Genomic DNA, 13,463 nt, shown 5'->3' with positions numbered 1-13,463 from the left:
TAGGGAACGAGATCCCACTTGCTGCAAGCAAGAATCCTGCTGCATGCCACAACAGAAATAAAGGATCCGGCGTGCTGCACCTAAGACCCAGTGCAGCCAAACCAAGACATAAATAAAAACAAATATTAAAAAAGATAACTGCATTCAGCTCCAGGACAATAAAATTTCAGAAACCTGAACTGGATTATTTCCTTGCCAAATATAAATGTTTAAGTTTGACTCAGGAAAAAGTAGAAAATTTGAGTAAGACAATAAATACCATAGAAGACATTGGAAAAGTCGTTAAAGATCTTCCATTTAAAAAGGCCGTGGTGGGACTTCCCTCGTGGTATAGTGGATGAGAGTCAGCCTGCTAAGGCGGGGGACGCGGATTCGGTCCCTGACTGGGGAGGATCCTACATGCCATGGGCAACTGAACCTGTGTGCCACAACTACTGAAGCCTGCGCTCCCTCGGGCCCGCGAACCGCTGCTAATGAGCCCCTGTGCTGCAACTGCTGAAGCCGGAGTGCCCCAGCGCCTTGCTCCGCAACCAGAGAAGCCACCACGATGAGAAGTCTGTGCTCTGCAACTCGAGAAAGCCTGCTGGCAGCAGTGAATACCCAGTGCGATCAAAAATAAAAAATAAATAAAAATTATTTTAAAAAAGGCAATGGGATCATCTGAAGTTATAGATGAGTTTTATGTGTGTGTATGTTTAGTCTCTCAGTCATGTCCAGCTCTTTGAGACCCCGTGGATTATAGCCCACCAGGCTCCTCTGTCCATGGAATTCTCCAGGCAAGAATACTGGATCGGGTTGCCATGCCCTCCTCTAGGGGATCTTCCCAACCCAGGAATCGAACCCAGGTCTGCTGCATTGCAGGTGGATTCTTTACCATTTGAGTAGGGTTTATTCCAGGAACAGAAGAATGGGAATCTTGTCAGTGAAATCCCTCACCAGATCAAATTAGGGCTAGAAAACCATATGGTCACATCAGGAGATGCTGAAAAGTGTTTAATGAAATGTATAGACACAACTAATAAAAATGAATAAATCAAAAACAGGAAGAATGGAAAGAAACGACGTTAGTATAGTAGAGCTTAGTTGCTCAGTTGTGTCTGACTCTGTGACCCCATGGACTGCAGCCCGCCAGGCTCCTTTGTCCCTGGGGATTCTCCAGGCAAGAGTACTGGAGTGGGTTGCCATGCCCTCCTCCAGGGGATCTTCCCAACCCAGGGATCGAACCCAGGTCTCCCTCACTGCACGTGTGTTCTTCACCATCTGAGCCACCAGGGAAGCCCTGGTGTACCATTTGCCAAAACAAACGGTATCATCCTAAATAGCAAAACACAAAAAACTTAGTTATTATTAGGAACTAAACAACCTTGCTATATCACTTGTTTATTTAACAAATGTCTTTTCTAGCATCTTCTTTGGGTCAGGATATTGGTCTGTATTCTCAGGGATGAATAGAATAGAGAAAAGGCTGTGATTCATGGAGCTTACATTCTAGTGGGAATTATTAACTTTGTCTTAGAATTTGTGGTAAGTTCATTAAAACAAGAAAAATGAAATAACTGGAATAAATACTAGAAAAGACAAGCTAAAACTATCTTTTCCCCCTAATGATATCATTGTATACCTTGCAAATCCAAGGCACCCCCAGTAAATCCTGTAAACATAAGAGAATTTGGTAAGTGGCTACATTTAAAATAAATAAAATCAAAGCCTACTTCTTGCTCCATAATAGCAACAGTCCCTTAGAAATGAAGAGTAAGGACAAATTAGAATAGTGGCAAAACCTTAAAAATACTAAAGAATAATTTTAAAAGGCATGAAACATGGAGAAAATGAAAATATATTGAAGAACACAGATCAAGATTGTGAACAAGTGACAGACCATGTTCTTGGATTGGAAGTCTTAGTATATTTTTTTATTGGAGGATAATTGCTTGGAAGTCTTAATATTTATACATTTGATGCAATTTCAATCCCAACAGTTTTTTTTTTTCCAATTTGATAAAATCTGAAAATTTATAACAGAAAGTTAAGTGCCACCAATAGCCAAGAAAATAATTCCTCCGTTGCCTCCCTCCAGACGACTGAAATGTAAGCTCAGGAGAGAAGGGATTTTGCTCATGGTTGTCGTCAGCACCTGTAATTGTGTCTGGAACATACGAGACACTTAGTAAATAGTTGAGTGAATTAATAAAGGAGACTTCCTCAAGGAGACATAACTTACCAGGTATCAGAACACACTAAAAAGCCATGATATTCAAATTACTATGGTTGAGACAGATTGCTAAACACATAGATCAATGCAGTGCAGTAGACCATCAGAAATAGATCTCGGAATGCATGAGATTTTAATATATGTCAAGCAGATGCAGAAGGCCAACAAATTAGACTTGACTCAGCAGAAAAGAATCTGCCTGGAATGCAGGAGATACCAGTTCCATCCCTGGGTCGGGAAGATTCCCTGGAGAAGGAAATGACAACCCACTCCAGTATTCTTACCTGGAAATCCCGTGGACAGAGGAGCCTGGTGGGCTTCAGCCCATGGGGATGCAAAAGAGTCGGACCTGACTTTGTGACTAAACAACAACAACAACAACGTGAAGACAGAATTGAGAGAAGAACAAATCCTGAAGGCCAACAAATGATGAGACAGACACACTCAAATCATGACATATCACCCCTCAGATTGGCAAAAATTACATCAATATCATCTGTTGCTGTTAGGCGAGAAGAGCTCTCACATTACTGAGTTTTGACGTCTGTGTGACAGTCTTTTTAGAAGACAATCCATCAGCATGTGTGTGGAGTAATATCTGTTTGACCCAGGAATTCCACTCCTTGTTCTCGTAAAAAAAATGAAACGCTGTATGCGTGGGTGTGTATTCCAAGATCATGTTCTACAGTAATGTCAGTGTGGAGGATAAAATGGAGATACATGAATGCTTATCAGGGGAGGAATGGTGGGCTATATTACATCCATCCCAATGGTGAAGTGTTATACAGCTGTTAAAAAGGAATTTGGGGCTGTCTTGGTAAAATTGAGAGATTTTCTGAGTCTTTATTGAGTGGGAAAAACAAGATGCAGAAAACTGGATATAGTATAATAGTTAGCAAAAATAATGGAAAAAACTATGCTTATAGTAATATCTTTCCAATTATATGTATGTGGATAGATAATATGCACGTTGGAAATATGTATGGAAGAAAACATAGCAGGTAGTTAATATGGGTTACTGGAGGGAAGGGAGTGACTTTCAGGCTGATACCAGTGAAGGGAAGTGAAGAGGAGAAATTAACCAAATGAAAAGGGAACACACAGAGAGACCACTAATAAATAAACAATATGTATGATGACTTTTGAGGGCTTCCCAAGTGGCTCAGTCATTAAAGAGCCTGCCTGCCAGTGCAGGAGACACAGGAGACATGGGTTCGATCCCTGGGTGGGAAGATCCCCTGGAGGAGGAAATGGCAACCCACTCTAGTATTCTTGCCTGGAGAATCCCATGGACAGAGAAGCCTGGCAGGCTGCAGTCCATAGGGTCACAAGGAATTGGACACTACTGAGCACACACACACACAAGCGATAATTTTTATACGTTTTTGTATATAAATTTGTGTGTGTGCATGCATGCACATGCACACGCCTGTGCAAATGAAACTTTTAAAGAATTCCCATTGGCTCGGGTTGTTTCACTCAATTATTTATAATTTCTGTAGTACTAAGCAGAAACCTAGATATAAATACACAGTAAATTCTCAAAGTTAAATGCAGCGTGGTAATTATATCCTGGCTCTTTGTGTTGTGAGTAGCAGAAATCCTACCAAAAAAACTAACATGAGCAAAAACGGGGATTTACTGACTCACGCGAGCCTCACACAAGATTAGGTTCAGAAGCTCAGTTCAGCTCTCATCAAAAGTCTTTTGCCTTTATCTGCGTCTCTGCCTTCTGCCTGCCTTTACTTCTCCCTCTGTCTTTTTTTTTTTTTTTTTTTGCCTATCTTGTTTCTCTCCCTCTTGATGGCATGACAGTTCCTTGATGCATTTATTTCTGGTCTGTGCTCCTTCCCCTGGCCTTCAGCATGTTTCTTCTTTGCTCCAGGCTTTTCATTGGCAAAGCCTCAGAAGGCGCAGTGACAGGGCTGGTTTGAGTCGTGTGCCCACCCAGACTGTGGTCCCTGTGAGCAGGGGGTGTGTGGAGTCCTGGGCTGAGGCAGGCCGGGGTCACGGATCCCACCTTGGGAGAGAAGGGAGGCAGGGTGGCGTAGTCACCATCGCAGAATCTGAGTGAGGGAAGGCTTCCGCAAAGAGTCCGTGGCAGGTGGGAAGGAGCAGTGTGGTCTAAGGGGAAAAAAAAAAAGATCCTGGGTGGGTGGACAACAGATGTCCACCGGAGGGACTTTGGTTTGAAATACAAACCAAGCTTGCATCTCTAATAGCAGAGGACTTGAGTAGTGGGGAAAGTGGATTTGAGTCAAGTAGGAACCACAGCACATTTTTTGTTCAGTCACTCCATCGTGTCCGACTCTTTGCCACCCCACCGACTGCAGCACACCATGCCTCCTTGTCTTTCACGATGTCCCAGAGTTTGCTCAAACTCATGTCCACTAAATCGATGATGCCATCCAACCATCTTATCCTGTCATCCCTTTCTCTTCCCGCCTTCAAGCTTTCCCAGCATCCTGGTCTTTCCCAGTGAGTCGGCTCTTTGCAGCAGGTGGCCAAAGCATTGGAGCTTCAGCTTCAGTATTAGTCCTTCCAGTGAATATTCAGGATTGATTTCCTTTAGGATGAACTGGTTTGATCTCCGGGCTGTGCAAGGGAGTCTCAAGAGTCTTCTCCAACACCATAGTTCGAAAGCATCAATTCTTCGGCTCTCAGCCTTCTTTATGGTCCAACTTTCACATCCATACATAACTACTGGAAAAACTGCAGCTTTAACTATATGGACCTTAACACATTTAGGGCAGTGAAAATATTTAGTCCTTTGTCCAAAAGCTCAAATTAATTTATAAGAATTATAGTAGGTGATTATCTCTTTGTATATACTTACCCCAGATAATCTATAAAAGGATTAAAGACTTAAATGGCTAATGAGGAATATCAGCTTCAGATATTTGAATAGATATTTTTCTAGGAAAAGAAAATCTACATTTTGTATTTATTCCCCCCCAGCTTTACTGAGATGTAACTGATACACAATATTATGTAGGTTCAACGTTCACAGTGTGATGATTTGGTACTTGAATGTACTGCAAAGTGATTAACATGATGAAGTACCACATCCCTCACCTCACATAACCACATGTATTTATTTTTAAGGCAGTTTTAGCATGCCAGATTCTTTGCCCTGTGTCTGGTGAGACATACTTTTAGGAGTTGTTCTCATCAAGCAATGCTCCAGATTTGCTCACTTTAAAGACTCCATCCTTTGTAATATTGATTTATAGCGATGCTTGGATATTTAGGTGATAAATAAATGATTGGCATCTCAATTTTGTGGGGGAAAAAAAAAATGAATGAGATCACAGAGGAAAAAAGTTGATCCAAAGTATCCATGGACAGAAGAATCTGGGCTATCAAAGTAGCAAATGTATTTAGCCGTGGACTTAAAACACGTTTTACTGTGAAAGTAACGCCAGTACAAAAAAACGCGCTGCGCGATGGTGTAGGACGACACGGACGCTCACAGGTACTGCCCAGGTGTTTCTGCTGTCCTGACTTTTATGCTAATCACTTCCTGGCTTGTCTTCTTGGTTTTACCACTTGCATCCCTACCACGGCTTACCTTTGCCTGTTTTTTGAGCTTTCTAGAAATGGAGTCATACAGTATGTGCTGTCTGGGGTCTAGTTTCTTTCATTCAGCATTTGAATTGTGGCCCACAATTATGGAGTGAATGCAGGGTGGGGATGAGCTGCAATGTCCATTTTTTAGACGATCAAATGAACAACTCCCACTCATCGTAACCCTATAAAGTTACAGATTTTAGGTTATTACTTGAGTTCTTAGGGGCACCTTAGAATTATAATGAGACACATGAAGTATTTAAGAATCCTAGTGCTTGGTACCCCATCCTCCCAAAAGGAACAGTCACTGCACTGTTTATGCCATTCCAGAAAGAAAACACTTGTGCTGGCTGCATTTCCTGGGATATGACCCGAGCTCAAGGCTGTCAGCCAGTCCTGCCCAGAAGTGCCACTTTCAGAGTCTGGAGTTGATGAAGTATTTCAAGCTAATGGAGTGGGTTTTCTAGAAAACTCCTTACAGATAAAGTAGGTACCCTTTTAATTGGATATTTAAGCATTTAGTATTTTTTTTTTGCACGTTACCAAGAAGTCCCCATATGAGTTTTTAGAATGTTATGATCATAACACTCTAAACATGTTCGTAGGAATGGAGAGTGGTTCTGTGAAAAAGGTAAGCTTTATTTAAAATAATAGCTCAGCATTGGCTCAGTGAGGCTTCCCTCATAGCTCACTTGGTAAAGAATACGCCTGCAATGCAGGAGACCCCAGTCTGATTCCTGGGTCAGGAAGATCTGCTGGAGAAGGGACAGGCTACCCACTCCAGCATTCTTGGACTTCCCTTGTGGTTCAGCTGGTAAAGAATCTGCCTGCAATGTGGGAGACCTGGGTTTGATCCCTGGGTTGGGAAGATCCCCTGGAGAAGGGAATGGCTACCCACTCTAGTATTCTGGCCTGGAGAATTCCATGGACTGTATACTCCATGGGGTCACAAAGAGTCAGACCCAGTTGAGCGACTTTCACAGACACATTGGCTCAGTGAATAACTTATGTTCCCAGAATTAGGAACTAAAAATTGTCCTTGGCTCAACATATTAATAGAACTCTCCTGCTACTCCTCTACTTGTAGGAAGCTTGGGTATAGAAAGTATTAACGTAACCAGCTGACTGTCAAATGTTGACAATGTAATGTGTTCTCAGACACATACAGCCTTTAAAATTTCTTTCATTTCCCTCAGTTTTATTGAGATTCAATTTACATACAGCATTATAGGGGCTTCCCTGGTAGCTCAGCTGGTAAAGAATCTGCCTGCAATGTGGGAGACCTGGGTTTGATCCCTGGGTTGGGAAGATCCCCTGGAGGAGGACATGGCAACGCACTCCAGTATTCTTGCCTGGAGAACCCCATGGACAGAGGAGCCTGGTGGGCTACAGTCCGTGGGGTTGCAATGGAGTCAGACACGACTGAGTGACTAAGCGTGTTGTAACTTTTAGGTGTACAGCATAATGATGTCACTTACATATATATTGTGAAATGATCCCAATAAGTTCTATATATTCTTTTTTGCATGTAAGTGTGGGTACAGAGAAATTAGCTCTCATAGCAGTTTTGAAATACATGCATTCATATACAGTGTGAAGTGAAGTGACGTGAAAGTCGCTCAGTTGTGTCCGACTCTTTGTGACCCCATGGACTGTAGCCCACCAGGCTCCTCTGTCCATGGAATTCTCCAGGCAAGAATACTGGAGTGGGTTGCCATAGTAAACTCTATTTAAAAAAAAAACCTACCTATACTTTTTGGCTGATGCCAGAGGGAAGAGCCTAACTTCTTGATTGACTTCCTTTTCCCACCGAGAGTACATCTTACCATGCTAGCCATTACACTATACATTCTTGTACTATATTGAGTCAATTTAAATTTAACTAAGGTCATAATTTAAAAGGAAGATAATACATATTCACAAACCAATTAATCATGATTCCAAAAATCATCCAAGTTTACCTGCACACTGGCTTTTCTCCGTTAAGGCAGTAGGGTCCATAGCAAATTTAAAATGCTGGCATAGTTGCTTTCTACTTCTCAGAACTCTTATGACAGCCTTCTGCTGTTATTTCCTTGGGGGTCTGCTCAGAAATTCAAATACATTCTGATATTTTTCCAAGCAAAATATAATTTAAGACAAATCTTTGCACATACCTAAGTCGTGTCCAGCTCTTAGCGATCCTATGGATCATAGCCCACCAGTCTCCTCTGTCCATGGGATTCTCCAGGCAAGAACACTGGAGTGGGTTGCCATGCCCTCCTCCAGGGGATCTTCCTGACCAAGGGATTGAACCCGTGTCTCTCAAGTCTCCTGCACTGGCAGGCAGATTCTTTTCCCCTAGTGCCACCTGGGAAGCCCAAGACAAATCTACTACCCCCCAATCACATATATTAGAGCAAAATAAAAATTATTTGGACATTTCCCATATTGCTGCTCCCTTCTCTTAGTCCTAATAGTTGAGAATGGACTGTTTATGTGACATCAGTCTTCAGCCATTTGTCCAAAGCCAGCAGTAATAGCAAGTATCATGCTTTCTGTTCACCACGGAGAGAGTTTACATGAGCTAAAGTCGGCCAGTGGCTGGAGTTTGAGTGCTTTTTGATAGCCATGCGTGCACGATTCTTCATGTTTTGAGACAACTGCATGTGTGTTCTCTTTTCTTCTCTGTCTTGGAAATTAGACTGGACTTGGATATAATGCTTAATTTTAGGTGTCACATGCTTCACTCTTCTTTGAGTGAATGCATGTGTACAGCGATGGTTTGCAAGACTAGTATTGAAACAGAAAGTTTGACATTGAATAGTCGAATAAGGAAGACACTTGTAACAGATTTCTTTACACTGGGAAGGTAAGAATAGTCTGCTGTATTTAAATACACTCTCATCTGTATAAATTGCTTTCTGAAAATGCATTTTAAACATTTATCCTTAAGTTTTCCCTTCTTTTGTGTGTTCTGAAGCACTACTGAGGTTATGTAGACAATCGGAGTTTATTACCAATGAGCCTCTAAAAGAGTTAATTTATACTGAATGGAGTTTAACTGCAAATGTATCTATTTCTGGTAAGTGTCCCAGTCTGTCTTCCAAGAGGCCAGAATTTGTACAATTTCAGAGAGAAAACTCTCTCTATTGAGCTGAACCCACAGTGCTCTGCAGTGTACTTCACACCGCTAAGATTCTTAATGCCTTCTTTACTATCATATCTGTGGACTGAAAAAAGCTAAGCGTGGGGATAACACTTTCCTATATCCTGGAGGCAGAAACGCGTGAAAAGATGCCGGGGATTTAACCTTTCAAGTCTGCCACTACTAATCGCTGGGAGCTCAGAAAATTCCGTAAAGCGCATTTCAGCGAACCGTTCACCATATTAGAATCTCTTTTCCTTTGCAGACCCCTCACGTGGCCTTTGTCAATATGCTGTTTGAGACGGAGAGCGATAAGCAGAAGCTGAAAACACCCAGCTGATTTCTGTCCCTCCTTTTCCTGCCTGTGTGCGCCTCCGCCTGATTCGGGTGATGTGATAACTCAGAGAGACGGCGCCGTCCGAGCCTGCCTTCTGCGAGACCCGTCCAGCCCAGGACGGGAGGCACAGAGCCCGGGATGGCCAGTCAGCCGCCAGAGGAGGCGGCCGAGTCTCAGGTCTCGGACGAGCTGGAGTGTAAGATCTGCTACAACCGGTACAACCTCAAACAGAGGAAGCCCAAGGTGCTGGGGTGCTGCCACCGGGTGTGCGCCAAATGCCTGTGCAAGATCATCGACTTCGGGGACTCCCCGCACGGCGTCATCGTCTGCCCTTTCTGCAGGTTCGAGACGTGCCTGCCGGACGACGAAGTCAGCAGCCTGCCCGACGACAACAACATCCTGCTGAACCTGACCTGCGGCGGCGGCAAAGGCAAGAAGTGCCTGCCGGAGAACCCCACCGAGCTGTTGCTGACCCCCAAGCGGCTGGCCTCGCTGGTCAGCCCCTCGCACGCGTCCTCCAACTGCCTGGTCATCACCATCATGGAGGTGCAGCGGGAGAGCTCGCCGTCGCTCAGCTCCACGCCCGTGGTCGAGTTCTACCGGCCCTCCAGCTTCGACTCGGTGACCACCGCCGTGTCGCACAACTGGACCGTGTGGAACTGCACGTCCCTGGTCTTTCAGACGTCCGTCCGGGTGCTGGTGTGGTTGCTGGGCTTGCTCTACTTCAGCTCCTTGCCCTTGGGCATCTATTTACTGGTCTCCAAGAAGGTCACGCTGGGGGTCGTCTTCGTCAGCCTGGTCCCCTCCAGCCTCGTCATCCTGATGGTGTACGGCTTCTGCCAGTGCGTCTGCCACGAGTTCCTAGACTGTCTGGCACCGTCCTCTTAAGCGAGACTGGTGCCGAGAAGTCTAACACCCCTTGCCACGTGTCCAGTTAGGTCACTTAGCCTTTGTTTTCTATCACAGTCTCTGTGATCGGCGCCCGTGGCGTGAACAGAGCCCGTGGGCATATGTCTATGGTCCGTTTTCCATCCAAATGTTGACTGGGTGGCTTTTCCCGTATGCTGGAAGTAACATGTGCGTTTCTACTTACGTGTTAGCAAAGAGACAGGGATCAGCTCAGCCTTCTAGGGCTTTTCTCCTGAGTCTTCCCAGAGACAGGGCAGCCGCCGCTCAGAGCTGCTAGTCGGACCCCGGGGCCTGACGTGTTGCGCCGCGGCAGCCCGAGTCTTTGTGGACGGTTAGGCATGAACTGGTTCCTCTTCTCATCATCTTAGCCTGGGATGGAGGGTAGACCCAAGAAGGGGGGCAGCCCCAGGGCACACCCATTTGCACAGTGCACACCCCTGCCCCCGGCCCACGGTTGGCACTTCCCTGGATCCTTTCCAGTTCAGATGCTGGTCCCTCTGTGCGTGGTACTTGCCAAGAGGAACCCAGCCTCTTGCGTGGTTTCAGTTATAAGCATGTTTTGTCACAGTACTATAGAGAGTTTAAAACGCTGAGGAATCTGCATCAGTAAACCTCAAGGCAGAGTGTGGCCACTCATTTTGGACACACACCCTTTTTTCCTCCATGTTTATTTTCCACCCTCCAGGTTTCTCTGAAATTCTCTGAGAGCAGTTAATGTTCACAGAGACCCAATTTGAGCTTTTCCTTAAAGCATTTTAGTTTAGTTTCTTCTTTTTTTTTTAAAACGACGTTCATTCAGCACCATCCTTTATCCTGGGTGGGGTTCCATTTAATTAGTTGCTATAACTATATGTGGATTTCAATTATTTTTTCCCATTTCATTTTAAATTCTAGTATGGACTCGCTTAACTTAATCCTGTAACAATTTGGCGTAAATTGTGGCAGCGAAAACCCAGGAACAGTTCAGGAGCTGTTCCAGCTCATGGTTTGATGTGCTGAGAACTGAAGTATTTTGCTGTGTTCTAATGAGCTGTACCAAAATATAATGGCTTAGGTTTATGTGCAGTAGCTCAGGCAAAAGGATGGGCAAGAGAGATGTCAAGCTGATGCCCTTCAAGGGAGTCTATAACAAAATGGAAGGGCAGAGTGCAATCTACCATTCTGCCATCCCTGTTAAGTCCCTTTTAGAATGGATTCAAGTTCTCATGCAATTTATTTCAAATAAAAGCATAAGCTTATGTGACTTGAGTTAATGAACTTCTTTTCGTGAGATGGGGGACATTGAATGTATATATTTATGAGAAGAAATTGGTTAGCAGATTTTAGGTTTGAGGGAATAGAATGCCCACAGAAAGTAGCCCCCCCCCCGAAAAAAAAAAACTTTTTTAGCTTAAAACTCATTACTGATGATAAACATTTAAATATTCATAGCTCTTAGAAAAGGGCATTACTAAGGCTACTTTACTTATTTGTGATGAAACATTTGGTGGGTGAAAGACAGTGGACCCTTCCAATCTCTCTGTTCAGGAAAAATTGATACTTTTCTAGACCAGTAGTTTGATTTTAATTCTGTAACTGTTAACTTGGAGACTATGTATGCCCCGGGTAAATATGATGGGAAAGTATATGTGGGATGTGGCCCAATGAATTTAAGCCCCGATATAGCCTAATACACTTATAATTTCCTGAAATCTAGTTTAGATGGCATTGTGAATGCAATTTCCAAATATCCATTTGTACTTAGAATAAGTGTAATGTTTAGGAGGTGTTTTGTGGTTTGGGTTTATATATTTATAAGGTTTTTTAAAAAGCATTCATTTTGCCTGAAATGTAACGTCAGATGAATTGGTGAGTTGTCAGAGGGCGAGATTTCTAGAAGGCTCTGGATGTGGGCACTATGTATTTTGCTTATTTGTGTAAGGTCCGCAGTGCTCAGTTTGTGTCTCTGTATTGCGGTAGTCTTTTTTTTTTCCAGTTGCCAGTAAGTTAATTTGGTGTTAACCAGTTTTAAATGTATGACAACAAAAAACCCTTCATGATGTTGAATGAAAAAAGGACAGTGCTTCAGTCTTTTATTTATTGTGGTGATGTTTTATTTGTCCATTAAATTGTTATTATTTCCAAGCTAGAAGTCTGATTTTTCTGACTGATGGTTGAAATGCAATCATTTTGGACTTTGTTTAACATTAGATAATTGCACACTTGAGCTTTCAAAGACATTGATTAAGCTAATGCCTTTATTATACAAATAAAGATTCTAGAACTTTCTGACAAAGCTGATCTACTTATCATAAAAGACCTTCATGCTTTTTTTTTTTTTTTAAAGAAAAGGACAAAAGTAGGAAAGATGAAATCAAAACTTGTCTTTATAATAAATTTTTTTTGGTTTTAATTTGCTTGATTTGTTTTCCAGACTGCCTAGCTGCTGAGCAAAACAGAATCCATTTTGGTTGGGAATTCACTAACCTTCTGTGATCAGTACAAATTTAAAAAATATACCTGATATTTAAATATGACCAGTGTTAGGCAAGGTCACAGTAATTTGGGAATATGTAGCAGTTTTATGCCTATGATGCTTAGTAAATTGGCACTATATGTTAATCTAGAGTCATGGCTTCATTCATTTCTGAAATCTACGTAAATGAGGAAAGAATCGGATTAAGGGAAACAGTTACCTGTGCTTGTCATAACTTAAGGATGTGAATTTATGCTCATCTGCTGAGAGACTCACTGAGAGTAATCAGCAGTCAACCTTTTGTTACATTTGTTTTTGCTCTCTCTCCCCTGAGAATAAAGTCCCTGGGATTCTCCAGGCCAGAATACTGGGGAGGGTAGCCTTTCCCTTCTCCAGGGGATCTTCCCAACCCAGGGATTGAACCCAGGTCTCTTGCATTGTGGGTGGATTCTTTACCAGTTGAGCCACAACGGAAGCCCAAGAATACTGGAGTGGGTAGCCTATCCCTTCTCCAGCAGATCTTCCCAACCCAGGGATCAAACCGGGGTCTCCGGCATTGCAGGTGGATTGTTTACCAGCTGAGCTATCAGGGAAGCCCCAAGAATAAGGGACATACTTTAATTTGACTAAAATATCATTATTGTATCTAAAACACTTAAAAATACTTTTCTAATATCACTTAATATGCGGCCTACTCAAATTTTTCAATTTGTTCCCAAAATACCTTTCATCATTTGAAACACAATTTACAAACCAGAATCCCATCAAGCTTCACACGTTGCATTTGGTTGTTGTGTATCTTATTCTCTTTTATCCTGGAACAGTCCCCCACCTTGTTTTCCCTATGACATTG

At 43.0% G+C, this 13,463-nt stretch overlaps 1 protein-coding gene across 3 annotated transcripts in view; it reads left to right on the top strand.

Annotated features, from left to right (window-relative positions):
- The window catches only part of RNF182 (ring finger protein 182), a 44,783-nt gene extending 33,270 nt beyond the window's left edge, over nucleotides 1-11,513 (top strand). For 2 of the 3 annotated variants that reach the window (XM_043908504.1, XM_043908505.1), the window contains exon 2: nucleotides 9,175-11,513. In XM_043908504.1, the coding sequence (XP_043764439.1) occupies nucleotides 9,385-10,134 (750 nt within the window). In that variant the 5' untranslated portion in view covers nucleotides 9,175-9,384 and the 3' untranslated portion in view covers nucleotides 10,135-11,513. Of the gene's footprint in view, nucleotides 1-6,112; nucleotides 6,269-9,174 lie in introns of all 3 variants that reach the window. The other variant, XM_043908503.1, reaches the window with a different exon arrangement.
- The last annotated feature ends 1,950 nt before the right edge of the window (nucleotides 11,514-13,463 follow it).

The sequence above is a fragment of the Cervus elaphus genome, chromosome 7 (assembly GCF_910594005.1).
Source record: "Cervus elaphus chromosome 7, mCerEla1.1, whole genome shotgun sequence".
NCBI lineage: Eukaryota > Metazoa > Chordata > Mammalia > Artiodactyla > Cervidae > Cervus > Cervus elaphus.
Note: the sequence above shows the minus strand (reverse complement) of the source record. Positions and strands in the feature narration are given on the sequence as shown.